Below are 21,110 nucleotides of genomic sequence, written 5' to 3'. Positions count from 1 at the left end.
CATATCTGTCTGCCCTGGCTGACTTCAAACCAGGATTCTAAGATCTTAGCCTCCTGAATAGCTAGAATTACCGGCCTGAGCTACCAATGCCCAGCCAGTAGTAATTCTTTATCTTTATATTCACAGCACTTGCAAATGGTTACAATACAGATAACTTTCAGGCCTGGGAAATGACAGGTGTAACTGGAGGAGCTTATTTATACTTTGTGTTCAGGAGGCAGCTGCTACCCGGCCCCATGCATTGATGTAAACTATGCTTGGTCAGATTTCTCACATTTCTAGAGAAGCCAAAAGTGTAGGTTTTTCCCTTGAATCTCTAGTTTTAAATTGGAATATGGATACTGGGTCTAGCTGGTGCCATCTTGGCATCCTTGTGGATGAGAGGGACTCTTAGAGATGAAGCCCCATCCCTACCACCAGGGGACCGGCACCTGAATTCCTAGAAGCAGGGGCAGGGACTTGGACAACAGGTTCCCAGACCTGCTAGACCTATACTATGAACTCACAACTCCCTGAACTCTCCAACTCCTGGCAACCCTGCCCCTTGACCATGACCCTACTTAGGCCCCACCCCCTGCCATATTTGTACCACGCCTCCTGTCTGCTGATTCTCCTCAGGTCACCATGACATTCCTCTTCAACTCTCCATTAGAGTTGATCAGGTTGGCTGAGATTGTTTTTCTACCCCTTTTTTTATTCTACTACTCTTGTGGCTCAGTTTCCTAACAGTATTAAGTGCATTTAAAGCTGCTAGTTTTGGGGGGAACATGTGTCCTCTTGCAGTCATCGGCATTCTTATAAAGACTCTGGATTCAACCTCTCAAAATGTGGCTTCTGGCTGGGAATATGGCCTAGTGGCAAGAGACCTTGCCTGGTATACATAAACCCCTGGGTTAGATTCCCCAGCACCACATATATAGAAAATGGCTAGAAGTGGCGCTGTGGTTCAAGTGGTAGAGTGCTAGCCTTGAGCAAAAAGAAGCCAGGGACAGTGCTTAGGCCCTGAGTCCAAGTCCCAGGACTGGCCAAAAAAAAAAAAAAAAAAAGTGGCCTCTCACAATCGAATTCCTGTATAACAAAACCAGCCTGCCTGCCTTCTTCCTTCCTTCCTTTCTTCCTATCTTTCTTTTTTATGCCAGTCCTGGGGTGTGAATCCAGGGCCTGGGAACTATCCCTGAGCTTTTTTACTCAAAGGTAGCACTCTATCATGTAAGGTTCACGGAAAGGAAACTGCCACATGGGTCAGGCAGAAAAGAGTTTATGGGGGGAGGGGGAGGGGAGAGCAAACTGCCAGGCCACCCTGCAATAGTATGTCTGAGAAAAAAGGGTCAAAATTTGCCAGGGGTTGTGGTTAAGTAGAGAGGGGGCGGGGAGGAGGTGTGACCACAGCAGATGAGGATGTGACCTCAGAGTCTGAGAAGTAACTGCCCCCAGGTGTGCTGGTCACCTGGTCTTTTAGGGAAGACCGAGCCTGCTTGGAAAATAAGGTGGGGGGGGGGGGGTTACATGCAGACTTGCCAAGAGAAAAGCGGCCCTTTTCCAGGGCAAGCCTAACCATATCACTTGAGCCACAGCTCCACTTCTGCTGTTGGTTAATTGGAGATAGGAGTCTCGAGGACTTTCCTGTCCAGATTGGCTGCAAACTTTGGATCTCAGCCTTCTGAGTAGCTGAGGATCAAGACTGTTAGGTCCACCCTGGAGATCAGCCCCCAGCTCCTTCATGAAGGATAGCATGTAGCCTTACCAGAAATCACCTGCCCCCAACAGGTAATTGTCAATCACCCAACTATCAATCACCTGTGAGTCATCAAAAGGACCCCAGGCTCTGAGGTCACTTCCTCATCCTCTGAGGTCATTTCTACATCTGCTTTGGCCTCCCTCCTTTTCCACGCTTCTCTATATAATCTCTCTCCACTATTAGTTTGAGCTGCCATAAGCTACACCCTAAGCCACATGTCAGTCTCCTTTCAGCAACCCTTACAAAGACTATGAGGACAGCCTGGGCTACAGAGGTGCTGTCTGAACAAACTAACAATAACTAAACAAAGTGGAATAAAACAAGAAAGGAGGGGCTGGGGATATGGCCTAGTGGCAAGAGTGCCTGCTTCATATACATGAGGCCCTGGGTTCGATTCCCCAGCACCACATATACAGAAAATGGCCAGAAGTGGCGCTGTGACTCAAGTGGCAGAGTGCTAGCCTTGAGCAAAAAGAAGCCAGGGACAGTGCTCAGGCCCTGAGTCCAAGCCCCAGGACTGGCCAAAAACAAAAACAAAAAAAACAAAAAACAAGAAAGGAAAGAGATAGAAATAGAGCCTGAGATATAGTTCAGAGGTAGTGTGCCTGCCTAAAATACTGTATATTAGGTTTGATCCCCAGCAGAGAACAGAGATAAAGACAGAGAGAACTGGTATTAGTGGGCAGAGGAGAAATATTAAGTGAAGCTGTCTCCGTGATATCTAGGTGTTGGCTTTATTATTTTTCTCTGTGTTTAACATACTTCCAAGTGAAAACATTTTAAATATTAAAAGAAGTAACTCCTGTGAAGACAGGAGTCCAATCCAACCCCTGGGAGGCCTGTTGGCTCCCTCAGGGCTGTGACTCTGCTTAGGGAGGAACATTTGCTGCCCTGACCCAGGTTTCCTCCACCTTCAGTAAACATTTGCTCCCTCTGGGCCATGGCGCGCGCGTCTTGACATCAGCTCAGGGTTCACATGACACCCACCACATGTGTGTTCCTGATGCAGCTCAACTGTGGTCAAGAAAAGGTTAGGTATCAACCAACATTTGAAGACACTGCGTTGGGTTCGTAATTGGTTTCTCTGACTCTGAACAAACTCACTGGATAGAAACCTGGATTTTCTACTAGCTTCCTGCTCATCCTTTGGTAGGTGGTTCTTAAGAACTCATCTGTAAAATGCAAATGACCCATTGTGATTGGTGCACCCCTATTCAAAGAAATACTAAACTGAGTTTGCTTTGGTAAGATACTAAACCTCCAAGTGAAAATACTTTGCTCTGACTCAAGTAGCTGATGTGACCAAACATTGTGGAGACGACTTCAAAAGGGCAGAAGCATCCAGAGTTGCTTCCCTTCTCCCAAGGAACCCACCCGTTTCCATCCCTCTTGAAAGCACCCAAACTGTTAAATCAAAGCCAGGAAAAAAGGCAACTCAGGAGGGCCTATTTCTCCAGCTTAGATTCGGAGCAGAAGCCCCACCCCTTGGTCATGTTGCCTGGCAACCTGGCTTGTTGACACTCAAGAGTGGCTGGGTGGGGCCTGTAGCTCTAGGTGAGCAACCCCCGCTCCCTCCCCAACACCCAAAAAGGGGTGTAGCCATGACTAATAAAGCTCTTAGGGATGAACAAGATCCCAGGCAATTCCTTCCACAGAGCAATAGGGTTTTGACTTGCTTGTCTTTTTAGACACACGCAGTAAGTCTGGTCTGAATTGCAGTTCTCCCATGTTGTGCTCTCCAGAGACACCATTTTCTCTGGTAAATCTGAGGGACTCTCTTGGTGCTAGATTTCAGGAGAAGTGCTTTTCATCCGAGTGTATTTCCTATGTGGACTTTTTTTTTTTCTTTTGCAATTCACATGTCATTTTCCAGCATCTCTGCTGTCACCACTTCCCAGAGCTGATCTGGGCTCCCTTTTGCTTCCCTCATTCTAATAAGTCTGAAGCACTTACAGTGGCCTGCTGGCAGAACCTGGGGTGACCTGGCTTTTCTCACCACTCTCTAGGTCCTGTTGCATTCCTATCTCTGACCTCTGTCTCTCTGCCACAGTCCTAGCTGGCAGGGCTTCTGCATTGTCAAGAAAAGCCAATAATCTGGATTTTTATATGAATCACCATGAGGCTCCAATTAACCCAAAATCAAAGGCATTAGCATTGTTTTGGAAATAGAGATTGAAAAGCACAGACCGTGGGGTCCTGCTTCATGGTGGCTTTCCAGACCCGAAGGGATGGGGTGTGATTCACACAACTGCAAGACAAGAAAGAGACCTCAGCATAGCCCCGAAGAGGTTTAGGGAAAGGCGACACTGACTGCCATTCAGATTTGCAGGAAACTCAAAATGGGTTTGTTTGGGTGAAATGCAGTGACCTTACTTACCCAGTGAGCATGACTGTTTACTAGAGGAAACTTGTATTGGGGGAACAGCTGTATGTGTGTGTAAGTTGTAGACATTGGTATTTGTAGCATTAAATATGTGTCACCTGAGGCTCTGGTCATCAGATAATCTGCACTTCCTTGTTTACTGGCAGAAAGCAAACAGTATTGGGTCATTAACGGATTATACTTCCAGGGATCTGAGAAAGATAAAGACAAGGAATTTCCAAAGTGGTGTGTGTGTGTGTGTGTGTGTGTGTGTGTGTGTGTGTGTGTGTGTGTGAAAGGATAAAGCAATACTGAGGTTTGGAATAATGGAGCTGACAAAGTCTTCTACCGCTGGATCAGAGACTTCAGGTGTCCAGGGCAAATGGCGGGGCTTCCTAATCTGGAACTCAGTGTCTACATCAGGAAGTCATGTTTTTGTGGCTTATGTCTACGAGTTTAAACATCCTAGTGATCTGCAGAAGCAATTTCCAAACACTGGGATTGTGCAGCCTCCCCATGGGGACGGTGGGGATTCGAATGGCCACAGCACACGTCCAGCCAGTCCCCTGAGCACTGCTATGTCCTGCTGTAAATGTCCCTGCCCTGCCATCTTGAACATCAAGTATATATTAATATCAGTATTTTTTTTGTCAGTTATGGGGCTTGAACTCAGGGCCTGGGTGCTGTCTTTTTTTTTTTCTTGTAGTTTAATGGAGATAAGAATCTCACAGACTTTCCTGCCTGGGATGGCTTTGAACCATGATTCTCAGATCTCAGCCTCTTGAGTAGTTAGGATTACAGGCATGAGCCACAGGTACCTGGCTCATTCCATCTTTGGGTTTGAACTCAGGACCTGTGCTTGCTAGGTAAGTACTGTTCCATCTGAGCTGTGCTGTCAACCATTTTTTGCTTTAGTTTGTTTTTTAGATACAGTTTTGAGATTTTGCTCAGGGCAAGCCTTGCATGGTAATGCTCCTATTTTTGACTCCCAAGAAGCGGGGATTACACTGGGCTCCGGGCACCAGTGACTCATGCCTGTAATTCTAACTACTCAGGAGGCTGAGCAGCCTGGGTGAGAAAGCCCATGAAATTCTTATCTGCAATTAGCCAGCAAGAACTGAAAGTGGAGCTGTAGTTCAAGCACCAGCCTTTAGCAAAGAAGCTGAGGGACAGTGCTCAGGACCTGAGTTCAAGCCCCAGTACTGGCACATAGAAAAAGAAAGCATTCCGATGTCTTTCACTGACTCCTGACTCCCAATTCCCTATCTGTAGACAAGTGCTATTATGTTTCTTATGCACAATCTTCTTACAAATAGAAAGGCAGTCTTGCCCCCGCCCCCCACCTCAGTTCTGGGGCTTGAACTCACAGCCTTGCATTTGTTCGAAAGGTATTTTACTGCTGAGCCACAATCCTAGCCCTGGCAGCCATTTTGTTTTTTTATGTTGATATAAAATTAAAAACCCTAATGGTCAAATGAAATCCTTTTGCACCCAGATGGTAATTCACATGTTTATGCCCTCCACTGGACTGAAAGTTCCCTGGAAGCAAGGAATGGTCCTGGTGTCCCCTTCTACAACTGCCCGAGTGCCCTGCAGACAATAGGCACTCAGTAGCGCATTGCCCATTCATCAAGCACTAGCCCTGTTCCTCACCCTGAGTCTATCATAAACTACAGAGAATGGATGGGGGCCACCTCAGAAGAGAACCTGCAAGCGATATGGGGAAGGAGGGAAGGAGGGGAGAGTGAGGGGCAAATTGTGGCCAGGGGGCAGGAAGGGGCACCATGGGAGCCCTGTGGAAATACAGTCTTCAGCCAGCAGGTTCAGAGGCTGCCCAGCTGCCATTTCTCCTGGTTTACAGTCAAGGGACAGACTTGGCAGTCTACTTCCTGCCTTCCCTTGCCCTTCCAGGATGCCTGCTGGCACTGAGGGCCCAGCCCTGGGCAGAGTGCTGAGACCAGCATTCCTAAGCCAGCTGTTGTTTCCAGAAGAGGAGTTTCCATTTCTTACCCTCTACCAGACCAAGGCAAGTCCAGGCGGGACAGAAACCGCAGGCACAGACCAAGCTTGCTGACTCCACCAGAGGTGCTGGGCTGGGCTGGGCTGGGCTGAGCTGGGCTGCATTGGTCCTTCAAGCTTGTTCATGTTCAAGAGTTTGGAATCACCTGAATTGATTCCTTTCCTCTGTCCTCAGGCAGGAGTACACACCTTCCCCGATGCGCAGCACAACAGCAAGGGCAATGGGCCAGGGTGATATTTTCAGATCATGAAGAAGCAGACCCCACTGAGGAATCCTGACAAACTTACCACATTTTGTCCCCCTAGCTTCTAAGGCCAGGTCTTTTGTGGCCCCAGTGCATCTTGCGGGGGGGGGGGGGGGGGAGGAGGCTCATAAGCAATGGGCCTAGAACCATCTGTGGTGTCACCTCTTCATTGCCCACTCAAAAGATCATCCAGGAAGGATAGTGGGTGAGAATGTCCTCATTCTAAGACTCACCTTGATTTAGTCTAACCGCAGCACTTCATGCATTTTACTTGCAAAACTCAGGTGGGCCTGACTTGGGGCTGCATTGAGGCTTGAACTCAAGTCCTCTTAGTAGGCAGGTGCTATACAACTTGAGCCACACCCCTAGCCCCCCCATTTTTTTTTGCTTTAGTTGTTTATCATATAGTCTCATTATTTCTGTCCTGATCCGGCCTAAATCTTCCTACCCATGCCTCCTGTGTGGCTAAGATTACAGATATGTGCTATCACAGTAGACTTGTTGGTTGAGATGGGAGTCTTACTTTTTGCCTGGGCTGGCTTCAAACTGCATCCTCCTGATCTCTGCCTCCTGAGCAGCTGTGATTATAGGCATGTGCCACCACACTCTATTTCAGCTTCTCTCAGATGTGACCCTCCCCCCACCCCCTGGTCTGACAGGAAAGTTCCATTGGCAGTAGAGGATGAGGAAAGTTCCTTTCCTGGGGGGGAAGGGAGCCCAAGGCCTCTGCCCAAATCCCTGGGTTACAGCCTGCAAGTCCCTCAGGGAGTCTTGTAAAGCTGTGGATCCTAGGCCAAGGAAAAGTCCTGTCATTCTGCCACCTGCCCCAGGACCACCGGGGAGGGCAGCGCAGGCCGCAGGGCCTGGGGACCATTCATCTCCAATCCCTCGCCAGGATCTGGTTTCCAGAAAACATCTGCTGGATTTAAAACTCTTGCATTCAGCTCCTAAATCAAACTACCTGGAGGCAAAGTAGCATTCTGCTTGGAAAGAAGGATTGAAATCCAGGAGTATCAAAGCCCATGCTAATAGCTCACTGTAACCCTGCATTATGTTATATGTTCAAATCTAATTTGTACTAGAATAAAGTAAATTTATATGAGAATAAATACGCACAACAAATTTTAGCACAATTCAAAAGCCCTCCTCTCAAGGAATTTCTAGCCCTGTTGCTGAAGCAGTGCTGAAGGGTGTTTGGTCTATGAGAAGTCTGAGTTGGTAATATAGTGACTAGTTTTTAAAAGATCACTGAAGCTGGCTGGGAATGTGGCTTAGTGGTGGAGTGCTTGCCTAGCATGCATGAAGCCCTGGGTTCTATCCTTAGCACCACATAAACAGAAAAGGCTAGAAGTGGCACTGTGGCAAAGTAGTGTTAACCTTGAGCAAAAAGAAGCTCAGGGACAGTGCCCAGGCCCTGAGTTCAAGCCCTGGGTTTGGCCAAAAAATAAAAAAATAAAAAAATCACTGAAACTAAGCATGGTGGTGCACATCTGTAATTCTCGAACTCAGGAGGCAAGGGCAGAAGGATCGTCGGTTCAGACAGTCTCACTACATAGTGAAACACTGTCTCAAAAAAAACAGAAGCCAGGCACCAGTGGCTAATGCCAGCAATCCTAGCTACTCAGGAGGGTGAGGTCAGAGAATCATGGTTCAAAGCCAGCCCAGCCAGGAAACTCCATGAGGCTTTTTTCCAATTAATCACCACAAAAGCCAGAAGTGGAGCTATGGCTCAAGTGGTAGAGTACTTGAGCAAAATTGCTCAGGAACAGTGCATAGACCCTGAGTTCAAGTCATAGGACTGGCACAAACAAATCACCAAAAATGCTTTATGTGGAGCTATGGCTCAAGTGGCAGAGTGCTAGCCTTGAGCAAAAAAAGCTCAGTGAGAGAGAGCATAGACCCTGAGTTCAAGCACCAGGACTGACTAGGAAAAAACCCAAAGACCAGATCAAGGGATTTCTGGTCTTCGTGTCCTTCTAGAACCTAATGTTACTCCCCTAATCAGTAGATAGTGGACTTTACTCCCTCCTATTGAACCAGCGTGAGACTTTGTGACAATCTGACAATCTCAATGCCATGGAAGTGACACTGTGGCTTCTGGGCTACACTAAATGGCCACAAAATTTCCACCTAGCTCATGCTCTCTGAAGCTGTTTGCCTTGGGAACCTAGCTGTCAGGATGTGAGGAATCCCAACCTAAGGCCCCCCCCCCCCCCCGCCCCAGGGGTTCTGACTATATTCAGTTATGAAAAAACATTGTCACTATCTAGATCTAGAACATGCCTATCACCTCAGAACAAGCCTCTACCACCCCATCCTCCCATTGCCTATGCCTCCCAACCACTCATCTTCTTTGTCCTCGAAGGATTAGCCTATTTTCTGGATGGTTCCTGTGAATGAAATCACGCAGTAGATGTGGCCTCTCATGTCCGGCCTCTTGACTTGGCATAAAGTCATCGGGGCTCTTCCTGCACAGAATGACTTTGCATCGCCCATTTGTGTGAGAATTTCCTTCCTTCCTGAAGCCTAGTATCTGCTTGCATGGATGTTCATTCATTAGACAACAGACTTCTGGGGTCTGGTTTAAGGATTCTGCTGTGAAAACCCATGTACAAGTTTTAGTGTGGGCATATTCTCAACTCTCCGTGATTCAAGTAAGTTTTTTTCTTCTTCTTTTTGTGCTGGTACTATGACTTGAACTCTGGGCCTCATGCTTTTGATTTGCTTTTTTGTTCAAGACTGGGCTCTTGAACCAAACTCCACTTTCAGCTTTTTGCAGGTTAATTGGAAATAAGAGTCTTGCAGATTTGTCTGCTTAAGCTGCTTGCAATCTGAATTCTCAGATCTCAGCTTCCTGAGTAACCAGGATTACAGGTGTGAGCCACTACTGCTCAGCTTGGTTCAAGTAATTTAAAACCATCTAAATATTAGATATGATGGATATGCTATATATGCTAATAAATCATGATGCTAAATAATAAATGGTACATAATTAAAACATTTCTTTTTCATTAAAATAGATTCCCTAAAAATAGAAACTTACTTCTACATGGTGATTCTGATTTACCAAGAACCATCTGGTGGGCCTACAGGAAGTGACCTATACAAGACACTTCAAACTCAGATTTTTCACCTACTCACAGACCTTTAATCAAATCAATCTGAACTGAGACGCTATTTTATTGTCACTATCTAAAAACAATCTTAGACCTATCATGTGCTCTTCAAAGTTTCTCTATGTTCCAAAATGAAAATTGTTAATTTATTTTTTAATAGAACAGCATATCTTTAATTGAACTCAGATTTTAACCCAATACAAAAACAAACAACAACAACAACAAAAAACCATGAGCATATGGTAACCCATTTAAAGTCCTATTAACTTAGGGATCTCTTTTAAGTCACAGCGGGAAAATCATAGAATTTAGACAGAGAGGAATTTCTAATTGGATTTGGAATTCTTGTGAAAAAAAGAACCTTGTGCTGTGAATTCTCTGTTTTCACTTAATATGGCAGAGGTCCAAGCAAAAAGGAAGATGGCCAAAGTACAATAATTATAGGCTGAATTACATTTCTGGATGACCTGGAGACCCATTCAGAAGAGTACGGGCTGCTCTGCCAGTAGAATGCCAGGCACTCCAGAACCCAGCCGTGAGGGTCTTGGTCCCACCACCATCCCCCCCGGGCAGAATGGTTCACTTGGCCCCAGTGCCCCCTGCTGATGTCTCCTGGTGAAGCCACATCATGGTCTCAGTTAGCTATAGGCTTCATGTCAATTTAGCAAGGAAACAATGTTTCTTGGGGGAAAACTGCTCCAGAAGCCCCTTGTGTGAGCGAAACCACATTAATAAGAAAGGAGAGATGTTTCTGCCAGTGGAAAATTGTAAGTTTGCTTGGTTTCAGTCATCTGCATTGGGTCTTGGGCTCTTCATCTTTGAATGGACTTCATCCCACGCGGCGCTCCCGGCCAGTGCCCTGGCACACCATCACAGGGGAATAATTACAAAGAAGTGTCTTCGAGGGATGAGGAACACTGGTGGCTTACCAGATGGGGTAATCATGGATCTTCAAACAAATCCTCAGACAGTAGCACCACTTGTCTTTTTGCTCCATAAACTACTTGGGTGTCCACACCCCTGAAGCATGCCTACAGAGAGCTGGGGGAGGCTGGCTTGGGGTCCCTCTCTTTCAGAGGCATCCTCTGGTTGGTCTCCACTACACAAGCAGTGGATGCCTGCAGTTAACTCAAAAACGCTTTCCAAGAGCTTCCCTTAGCTTCTCGGAGTCCCTAAATGCTGTGGAAGAAAGACATATTGTGTTCTTGGCCTTGCTTATGATTCGGGTGGAGTGGGAAATAGGTTTACTATTTTTATAGAGATGATATTTTCTAATTACAAAAATACCAAGCACAGAGAGGTAATTTAAAAGTACCCAAGTAGGGTGTGGCAGCCCATGCTTATAATCTTGGCACTTGGGAGGCTGAGGCAGGAAGATCATGAGGCCAGTCTGGATTACACAGTACAACTCTGTTTTAAAATTTAAAAAAAAATGTATTTTGCCAGTCCCTGTGTTTGGGACTCAGGGCTTGAGCACTGGCCCTGGCTTCTTTTTGCACTCTGCCACTTGAGCCACAGTGCCACTTCTGGCTTTTTCTATATATGTGGTGCTGAGGAATCGAACCCAGGGCTTCATGTATGCGAGGCAAGCACTCTACCACTAGGCCATATTCCCAGCCCCAAAATTTAAAAATATTTATACATTATTACAAAAATAAATATAAATATAAAAGCACCTATCTGGGTGCCAGTGGCTCATGCCTATGATCCTAGCTACTCAGGCTGCTGAGCTCTGAAGATCAAGATTCAAAAACAGTCTGAGCAGACAAATCTGTGATATTCTTCTCCAATTTTAACCAGGAAAGAATGAGAGAAGGGGGGAGAGGGGTGTGTGTGTGTGTGTGTGTGTGTGTGTGTGTGTGTGTGTGTGTGTTCTGGTCTCATGTAGCATTCCTTCTACTGGGGGCACAGCATCTCCTGAGCATGGTGGGCAGTAACAAGTACTGTGGGCAAAATAACGATGGAGACTGTGTCCCAGGGAGGAGGGAGAGGAGGTTAGTTAGGACCAGTAGAGGCCAGGGGCCTCACTGAGAAGGGGATACCTGAACAAGAGAAAGACCTTAAAGGGGAAGGGAGGCATACCTCAAGGAAGAACACTCTGGGCAGAGTGGTGAGGGGATAGCAGGGTGGAGGGTGGCTGGAACAGAACCTCCCTGAGCACTGGGTTGCCTAGACTCCTACCTGGAATGAGACCGCAAAGCCTCGGAGTGTGAGCATCACAGGATCCGCACACAGGCTGAGTGGGTGTGAGAAAGAAGTCAATGGATTTGGTCTGAGCAACTGGAAAATGTCCAGGCTAGCATGTAATCGTCATCCTCCTAACTTCTGCCTCTAGCTGGGATTATAGGCTGTGCCACTATACTCAGAAACAATGGGTATCTTGTGTATTTGTTCTTTTATATTGTCTTCTGGAGATGAACCCCTAGGACGGAATTGCTCTATGCCAGGATATGCCTTTGTCACACTCTGATCCTATATTCCCTTCTGGGAAGCCCCATTAATAAAAGATGTGTTGTCCATGGAAGAGTTCCATGGTGGTATTATTACTCTGGAAGAATCTATTCAATTGAGACCCTTCCAAATGTAGGGGAGATGTAGAACAGCTGTGGGCATCATCACCATTAAAAGTTGCTAGAGGTTTGGGTCAAAGCAGGAAATCCAGGATAAGAAGTGATCTGCCAGTGCTAGCTCTCTGCCTGCTACATCAGCTGAGGCTGGTGTGAGTAGAGAAATCAGCTATCCACAAAGGGCAAAACCTCTCTTGGGACTGCAGGATCTCCAACTGAGCCACTGAGACTCGAGCATGGCAAGAGCCAGAGCAGCTGATGAAGGCACAGCTGCCTTCAGTGCAAGGAGTGCAATTAACTCCAAATCTTCCTCTACAATGCATTTCTGCTGGCTGGATTTGTTGTTTGCTGTTAGAACAAGCTCACTACATACTTCAGATGCTTTGCCTTTACCCTGTCATTCTGAGCAAAAACATGACTGCCTCACCTGTCTGGACACATATGTAGCCTTTGTCTGGATGCTGTCAGCACATCCCACTCACTCAGCAGCAACCTTGAAAATAACATTTACCGTCTGCCAGGAAACTGGCTGATAGCCTCTGCTGAGTTCACGGAAACCAGGGACCATGCATTGGGTCACGTGCTTCTGTGAGTACAGGGAAATGCTTAGTGACTATTTTGAACTCCAAAGGAGAATGAGGAGCCATGCCTCAGATCCCCATGCACTCCCATCCCCAGGGGGGGTTGGGGGCTGTAGACAGCAGTAACCCAGGTCTCAGGTCTGGGGCCGCCTCCATCCAGGGAGAGCTACATTTCTGTGCCAGTTGTTATCCACAAGGAGAGGCCCACGGGTATGGATCTGATAGCCTGGAGTCTCCAAGTTTTAGGACTGTGTGCTCTGGCCACAGACTCTTCACTTCTTAGTCTCTCCATGAGGACAGGGCCTCCGGCCACAGTCACAGTCACTTCTGTTCTACACTGTGAGTGAAGGCCAGTCCAGCTGGGAAGTATGCAAGAAAGGTTTTGTGTTTGTTTTTTTTTTTGTCAGTTGTGGGGCTTGAACTCGGGGCCTGGGCCCTGTCCTTGAGCTCTTTTGCTCAAGCCTAGTGCTCTATCACTTTGAACAACAGCACCACTTCTGATGGTTAGTTGGAGATCAGAGCCTCATAGCCTTTCCTGCCTTGGCTGGCTTGGAACCACGACACTCAGATTTCAGCATCCTGAGGAGCTAGGATTACAAGTGTGAACCACTAGCTCCCAGCTGTAAGAAAGATTTTCCTATGTCATAACTGAGATGAATATCATCACAGTCCAAGGATACAGCAGGTAAAAGGCAGCCAAAAATCCCATTCTCAAATGGATGTATTTTACAGCCTAATATGAGGGAACAGCCTGCAGGCACACTGGTGAGCATCAGCTCTGTGCTCAGCACCACCTCGTCCTGTTACTTGCTGCTCTGCTCAGAAGGCTATGTAGTATTGGTCCATGGTGCTGACGATGTCACTCTTGGCCTCCAGGAGCTCTAGCACTTGCTGCAGCACAGCTTTGCTCAGGTCTGGGTGGAGGCTCAAGCGCGCACAGGCCAAGATGTGCAAGAAATGGCAGCCCTTCTCCACGTCTGCAGGAAGAAGGCAGCAGTTCAGTTTGGACATGACTGTCAGGCCCTCCTCCAACCATCTCCAACTTCCTGAACCAGCACTAGCTTCTTATAAGATCCCTAGAGGATTCCTGGGCATAAGAAAATCCAGAAGATCACAAAACTCTGCTCCAAGATCCCTTATGTCTACAATGACATGAAACCATTGCTCAAAGCCTCAGACCTTCAATCTTCAAGAATTCCCATCAGTTATTTTATATCCATAACCAAATGGGTTTCTAGTGCTTGGTAAACTCTTCTCTCTAGTACCATTACATGTGTATGTCACATTTGCAGGGCATAACCACTGGTTTCCCAGATGTAGTCTCCTAGGATTCAGTTGGGCTTGTCTCTCCTTGATCCCTGATTTAATGGGACTGTCATGGGGAAAAAGGGCTTCGGAAAAGTGCTTCTTACTTGCCTATTCTCATGGCTCATGCCTGGCTTCCATGCAGTCTTGCCTGGGACAGTTATAGTCTAGTAACCTCTTGCCCTCTACCAAGGCCACTCGCTCTACAATGATGAAAGCTGAGGTCTAGTAACTCCCTGCCAAAGAGTTTTACTAGTGGTTTTCCTGTTGTGGGTTGTGGCCATTAGGGGAGCACAAAATTAATTTCTGTGACTTGTGATTAGTATTCTTTTTCTTACCACACGGACTAAAATAGACTAGAATGGAAAAATTACAGGGCCAGGCATGGTGGTCCCCGCCTATAATCCCAGCTATGGGGGAAGCAGAGATAGAAGTACTGCGGTTGGAGGCTAGGCTGGTAAAATTCCAGCTACTCAACAGGCAGAGGTAGGAAGACTGAGATGTGAGGCTAGCCCACGCAAAATTGTGAGATGCTATCTGAAATGCAATCTAAACAGTAAAAAAACTGGGGGTATAGGGTTGGGGATTTAGCTCAGTGGAAGAGCACTTGCCTGGCCAGTGCAAGACCCTGAGTTCAGTTCTCAGCTTTGGAAAACAACAACAACAATCTGGGGGTGTGATTCAATTGACTAAGCATTTGCCTACTAAGTGCAAAGGCCCTGAGCTCAATCCCCAGTATTGCCCCCCTCAAAAAAAAAAAAAGAACAAAAGAGAAAAAAATTGTAAGACCTGATTATAATTAGAATTATTTTGTGATTTTATTGCATATGTACATGTTAGGCATTGGAATCATATAAGTATTGCATCATGACATTAAAAAAACACTATTTCTACTTCTGAAGCAAGGTCAGCCCTGTCACTGAAAGCTGACTCTTCCTGTGAGGACAGTGGGCTATGAACAGCACCTTGCACACAGCTGCTCTGCTGTCTCTGCATGCTGTTTTTAGGTGACAAATGCCCTTAAGGTGCGCTGAGAGGTACTGAGGTATCAAGAAAACAGACTGACCCTTGTGTGCTTTCATAGCTCTGGCAAGTCATGGTATCCTCAAGCCTCAATTTTCTCCTAACCACCGGGACACAGAGACAACTGAGGTCCTTGCCATCTCTAAGGTTTGGGTCCAGGGCTACAATGACATGCTGAATTGTGACCTCTAGTGGCTGTGTCTCCTCATGACTCTTCTCGGGTTTAACTGTTCACAACATTTTACCACATGATTTCCAGACACCTACTGAGCATGGAGGAGCACGTAGAGCAAGCCTAAAGAAGGGCTGTAAGTCCTCCTCTATGACTTGGGCAAAGTAGCCCACAGGACTAAAACCACCTACTCTACAGGGTGCTTGTGAGGAGAGGGGGCCTAAGGCAGGTGACTTGATGTCACACCATAACCCGTGAAAGCACGCAGCTCAGTCCTGCCAAAGGGAGCAACAGACTCAACACTCAGAGAAGAAAAGCCAAGAGCAAGGTGGAGGGTGGAGAGGGGCTTATCAAACCAGCTGCACATCACAGAGAGCCTGCACTAGGAGTTTCAGGGCTGCTCAGCTTTCACCGTAGTTTGTGAGGCCCATGTGCTCGGGGTTGAGATGCTCAGTGTTGGTACCTGTGGGGTCCTAGACAGTGATGTGGACAGCCTCAGGCCTGAAGCCATTTCTTCGCAAGGGGTCTGGTAAGGAGGGGGAGAGACACAGGACATCAGGTGAACCCCTCTGTCCTGCAGAGACCTAACGTAGCTAGATGGGCATACTCCTTCTCTTACTACAGGCTGAGACACTCAGAAATGACTCAGGAGGGGCTGGGAATATGGCCTAGTGGTAAAGTGCTCGCCTCATATACATGAAGCCCTGGGTTCCATTCCCCAGCACCACATAAACAGAAAAGGCCAGAAGTGGCGCTGTGGCTCAAGTGGTAGAGTGCTAGCCTTGAGCAAAAAGAAGCCAGGGACAGTGCTCAGGCCATGAGTTCAAGCCCCAGGACTGGCAGCAAAAAAAAAAAAAAAAAAAAAATGACAAAACAAAACAAGAAATGACTCAGGAGTTTAGTCCTTCCATGGGTCACCCTGACCAGGAAAAACTCAGTGATTATTCTATCAAAAGGCAGAGTGAAAGGCCTGATAGGGATGGTGAAAGAAATGGTCTTGTCATTCTTGGGACCTGTGTGGGATATTATGCAGCTACCTAGAGGGCCAAGGCCCTTTTGCATGTACAGTACTATTGTCAAATGACTCTAGAAGCCAGTGTTGGCTATAAACCAACAAGGAGTAGGACAATGTAGGATAAACTCTACAAGCAGGCCTATACATGCATCCATCATTTCTAGAAGAATATGCACGAAGTAGAACAACCAAGCCTCTAGAGAGGGGAATAGAGCCAGGGGCTTGTTGCTAGGAGGAAATCTGACTTTTCTGTGTGTGAATTTTCACTTTTAATGATGTATACATTATTCAGAATAATTTTTTTGTTGGTATTAGGGCTTGAACAAGGGTCTCATACTTGCCAGGAAGATGTTCTACTACTTGAGCCACATCCCCAGTCCTTTTTTGCTTTAGACTATTTTCCAGATAGGGTCACTTTTTTTTTTGCCCTGGGTCCTGCTTGAGACCATAATCTTATGATTCTAATAGCTGGAATTTTAGTGTCATTAGACATAGCTTATTTTCAAGGGGGGTGGGCTAGTTACTAAATTTTGTCTAGGCTGACCTCAAAGCACAATCCTCCTGATTTCCACCTCTAGAGAAGTTGTGATTATTATTATCATTATTATTCAGAGTCACTATGCCTGTATCAGAATAATTTTAATGCGCTGGCAATACAGATCATGGAAATACAAAGAAGAGTGGCTTGTGGCTGATGTCAAGATAGTCTCTATGAAGTCTTTCAATGGTGTCTGCTACTCAGGATCCAGAATTCATCTACTGAGTTTATTAGTAGCAGGCAATTGGCTTGTGGCTTTTACAGGCTTTTATATAGTCTGAGTGGCAGAGCCAGTCCAAGTGGGAGCTGGCATGGGGTGGATATAAAACCTGCTACGTCTACTGGGCCTCAAGTCATCTGAAGATGTCAGGTCTTCTTAAGAAATGAATTCTGTTCATTTGCTTCACTCCAGACTTTAAACCACATCTAAACCAAACTAATCTAAGACTACAGCCAGGGATCCTGGGAGTGTAGGATGATATTTTGGAAGCACCTTCTCTCCCTAACAGGGGGAGGAGTCCCACTCAAGCTATCAAGTGCTCCCATAGTGCAAAACACAAAGGTTTTCCTTCAACTAAAGGATGTTTGTTCTTACTGTTCTAGGTGAAGGAAATATCCATCCACTTGCATTAAAATGATAGATTGCTTTGAGTTTATTTTAAGACCTGTTGTCACACCGTTCTGGGCTCTGATCTCATCAAGTCCTAAACACCAGGGCAGAAGAGCTGGCTCTGTTTGGCCAGCTGACTCAGCTTGGAGCAGGTCCAAGCTGCCAGGACATCTGGGCTGAAAAGGTGGGAGGGAGACTTCTCTGCATAGAAAGCAAACAGCTTTGGGGGTCTGGGATCCATAACAACCATTCATTCCTTTTCTTCTAGCATTATTTGTTAACTTAAGTCAGTATTCATTACTAGCATCTACTTGAAAAACTTGCAAAAAGTGTTATCTTGAAAAGACTAGTTTGCACCGAACTTAAAAGGCAAAATAAATGTTTTCTTTTTCTAACTAGGGTGAAATAGCCAGGCTCATTGTCAGACCAGCTGCAGTTGAAGTGTCCAACCACTAGGGGCTGTCCTAACTCCACAAAACCCCATTTTTTTTTAAAGCTATTTTCATTTGCAAAGTACCAGCTTCCAGAATGACTGGATTACATCATTCATAAACTGTAATGTCTAGAACCATTCCTCCCAACACTGAAAGGCCTTGATGTCAGAATGGAGGGAATGTCAGATTTCTGTACAAAGCCAGGGGGGTTAAGTGGGGAACATAACTAAGAGAACATGAGAACCAGGTGACATCATAGAGCCCTAGTGGAGAGGCTCACCTCACTGTCCTGGGATTCCTGCAAAGCTCACTTGTGAAGCCCCCTCCTACCCCCCTTTCTCTCCCCCCCCTTCTCTCCCCACCTCCCGCCCACCAGCCCATGCCTCACAGAACCAGAATGTCAGGACCTAGAAGTAAGTCCTCGACATTGAAATGAGCTTCAAGGCTGAATCTCATGTGTAGCCAATGTCTGGACAACTGTATACCTCACATGCACCTCAGAAGGGAGGGGACTGAGGCCCAGAGACCATAACCCTCCCCAGGCACTCCAGGGGGCAGCCCTACTTCCAGATGCTCTGTCAAGGTCTTTGCCCTTCTGGGACAGTGTGACCACTCTCCATTGCCGCCACTTACGATTTGGCTTCTGGTACTCTTCTTGAATGATGTGGAGGATCTTTTTGTGCAGGTCTTTGTTTTCTCTGGTTACCTAAATAGAAAAAAACAGTTCAGAGAGGAAATTTCCTTAGTTTACACATGGTTGTGTCATCCACACTTCCACATTAGCACACAGATTCACAGGTGTTTGGATACTTGGTCTCCTGTCAAACTATTGCTGTCCCTAAAGCAAAACTGCCCAGGTCACACACCCCGGGGTACTGGTAAAGAAAACATGGAATGCTGTACTTTTAAGGAATAATGTTCTCCTTAAACACTCATAACACAGTTACATTTTTTTTTTAACTTCAAAAACTTTTTTGGGGGGCTGGGAGTATGGCCTAGTGGCAAGAGTGCTTGTCTAGTATACATGAAGCCCTGGGTTCGATTCCCCAGCACCACATATATAGAAAATGGCCAGAAGTGGAGCTGTGGCTCAAGTGGCAGAGTGCTAGCCTTGAGCAAAAGGAAGCCAGGGACAGTGCTCAGGCCCTGAGTCCAAGGCCCAGGACTGGTAAAAAAACAAAAAACAAAAAAAACAACTTTTTTTTTGAGACAGGGTCTTACCATGTAGTTCAGGATAGCCTCTGAGCATTGGGATTATGAATGTGTGTGTATGTGTGTGTGTGTGTGTGTGTGTGTGTGTGTGTGTGTGTGTATGCATGTGCACCCCTAAGTGTAATGTAGTTTTTGTCTTTATTTTGTTTTGTTTGTTACTTCTGGGGCTTACTCTTTGTGCTCAAGGCTAGCACTCTACCATTTGAGCCACAGTGGACTTACAGCTTTTTCAGTGTAGTTTATTGGAGGTAAGCATCTCTCGGACTTTCCTGCCCAGGCTTTACCGATTCTCAGATTCCACCTTCCTGAGTAGCTAGGATTACAGGTATGAGCCACCAGCTCCTGGTTTGTTGTATGTTTTTTTAAGGGAAGGGCAAGTCATCAAAGCCTTTGGTCTCCACCCCAGGATTTCTTCCTTTGGGTCTTGATATTTATGTTTCATTGGTTTTCTGACTTTCCCTAAGCACAATGAAAAATAAAAGAAGGAAAAAACCCTGCAAGAACAAACTGTCAAGAGCAAATCTAGCCTATCCACTGAAACACTGTCTGTTCTCAAAGGCATATGGAATCAAGTTTCTTTCTCAACCAGATATGGTAATGGGGAAGTAGCCACCAAATGAGTTTCACCATTGTTATAAAAACACTAGCAACAAAAAGAAGGAAGGGAAGAAAGAAAGAAAAGGAATGAGAGAGTGGAAGACTAGAAGGAAGGAAGACTAAGCATGCAAACACACAGCTGTAAGTCTATAGAGATAGCACAGAAACTCCTGGGGGAACCTGACTTAAGGGGGGTGGGCATGGTAACTCTTGTGTTTTTCAACTCATAAGGAAGCTGGAAAGCCTAGAAGTCAATGCAATATTGACATTGGGCTTACAAGGCAGGCATGACTGGAAGGGGTGGTGACCCGGAGATCTGTTCTAGTTTGATCGCCCCATTCCACCTCATAGTGATTCACAGAAGGAAGTGCTCTGCCCTGCCACACCTCGTCCTGGCTGTCTGCAGCCCTGTTGCTTCCCAGGAAGGGCTGCTCTCTACAGACCCTAATGGAGGCCAGCTCTAGAGCCTGTGGGAATGTGTGTCTCAAGAGAGGCTAGAGCTGAGCTGTCTTGCCTAGCACCACTAGGCAATGTCTATCGGGGACGGCACTCATGCTAGACTGGACTGTCAATCCCAGAAGTTACTCAACAGTGCTAAAAACACCCCTGAATTTTAAACAACTCTAACACAAAAAAATCACCAGAGTAAATCTCCATCAAGAAATGTACTGCAGGGGCTGGGACTATGGCCTAGTGGCAAGAGTGCTTGCCTCGTATATATGAAGCCCTGGGTTCAATTCCCAAGCACCACATACATAGAAAACGCCCAGAAGTGGCGCTGTGGCTCAAGTGGCAGAGTGCTAGCCTTGAGCAAAAAGAAGCCAGGGACAGTGCTCAGGCCCTGAGTTCAAACCCAGGACTGGCAAAAGCAAAACAAAAAAGAAGTATCTTGGGAAAGATAAGAGCCAGCGTTCACTTTTGACTTTATGTATCTCCTTAATGATTTTTAACAACAACAACAACAACAAAATAATAGTAAGTGGGTACTTGTAAATAGTAACTATATTTGTAACTGAAGCAATAAAGGGAAATACTTAAGTTGCAGATCACTTACATAGTACAGGTTACTTCCACCTTTCTGGAAAACGAGTCCTTTTTCCTGCAGCAGCTCTATAGCATTCTTAAATAGACTATGAATTGCCTTGGAAGTGGTGTTATTCTTCAATTCCACCTGTATATTGAGGGGGAAAAAAAATCAGTTTCTCATCCTCCCATATCTAAGAACAACTCTCCAGACCAACTGGTTTATGATTTTGCCAAACAGGCTTCTAATCTGCTGTGTCAACAAGATCCAGGCATGCAGTGCCTGGCCAGCGTGCAGGATGGTATTTAGGGAGGGCAGGAAGTTTGCTCTAGTAGGGTCACACTTGCTAACTGTTCCGTACTTTTGTTATGATTTGTTTGATTAATGCAATGACATAGGATGTTAAATCAGAAAGCTTCTCTTGCTCTTGGGCAACCTTTTTCATGAACTTTATAGCTCCTCTCTCTTTATACCATGAAGTTAGCAGAAAGAGGGCACCCAGTGCTAGGAGAGGAAAAGCAGTTTCAGCTGTGAACAAGGAGGACTTCACAG

At 46.1% G+C, this 21,110-nt stretch overlaps 1 protein-coding gene across 4 annotated transcripts in view; it reads right to left on the bottom strand.

Moving 5' to 3' along the window:
• Positions 1 to 9,526: 9,526 nt before the first annotated feature.
• Stn1 (STN1 subunit of CST complex) overlaps positions 9,527 to 21,110 on the bottom strand; it is a 35,357-nt gene continuing 23,773 nt past the window's right edge. For 2 of the 4 annotated variants that reach the window (XM_048338312.1, XM_048338310.1), the window contains 3 exons: positions 20,589 to 20,705; positions 18,359 to 18,431; positions 13,203 to 13,605 (listed from right to left, as the gene is read on the bottom strand). In XM_048338312.1, coding sequence (XP_048194269.1) covers positions 13,448 to 13,605; positions 18,359 to 18,431; positions 20,589 to 20,705 — 348 coding nt within the window. In that variant the 3' untranslated portion in view covers positions 13,203 to 13,447. Of the gene's footprint in view, positions 10,660 to 13,202; positions 13,606 to 18,358; positions 18,432 to 20,588; positions 20,706 to 21,110 lie in introns of those variants that run through there. The other 2 variants (XM_048338309.1, XM_048338313.1) reach the window with 2 other exon arrangements.

Source organism: Perognathus longimembris, chromosome 2 (genome assembly GCF_023159225.1).
Source record: "Perognathus longimembris pacificus isolate PPM17 chromosome 2, ASM2315922v1, whole genome shotgun sequence".
NCBI classification, from domain to species: Eukaryota; Metazoa; Chordata; class Mammalia; order Rodentia; family Heteromyidae; genus Perognathus; species Perognathus longimembris.
This window is presented reverse-complemented; position numbering and strand designations above follow the sequence as displayed.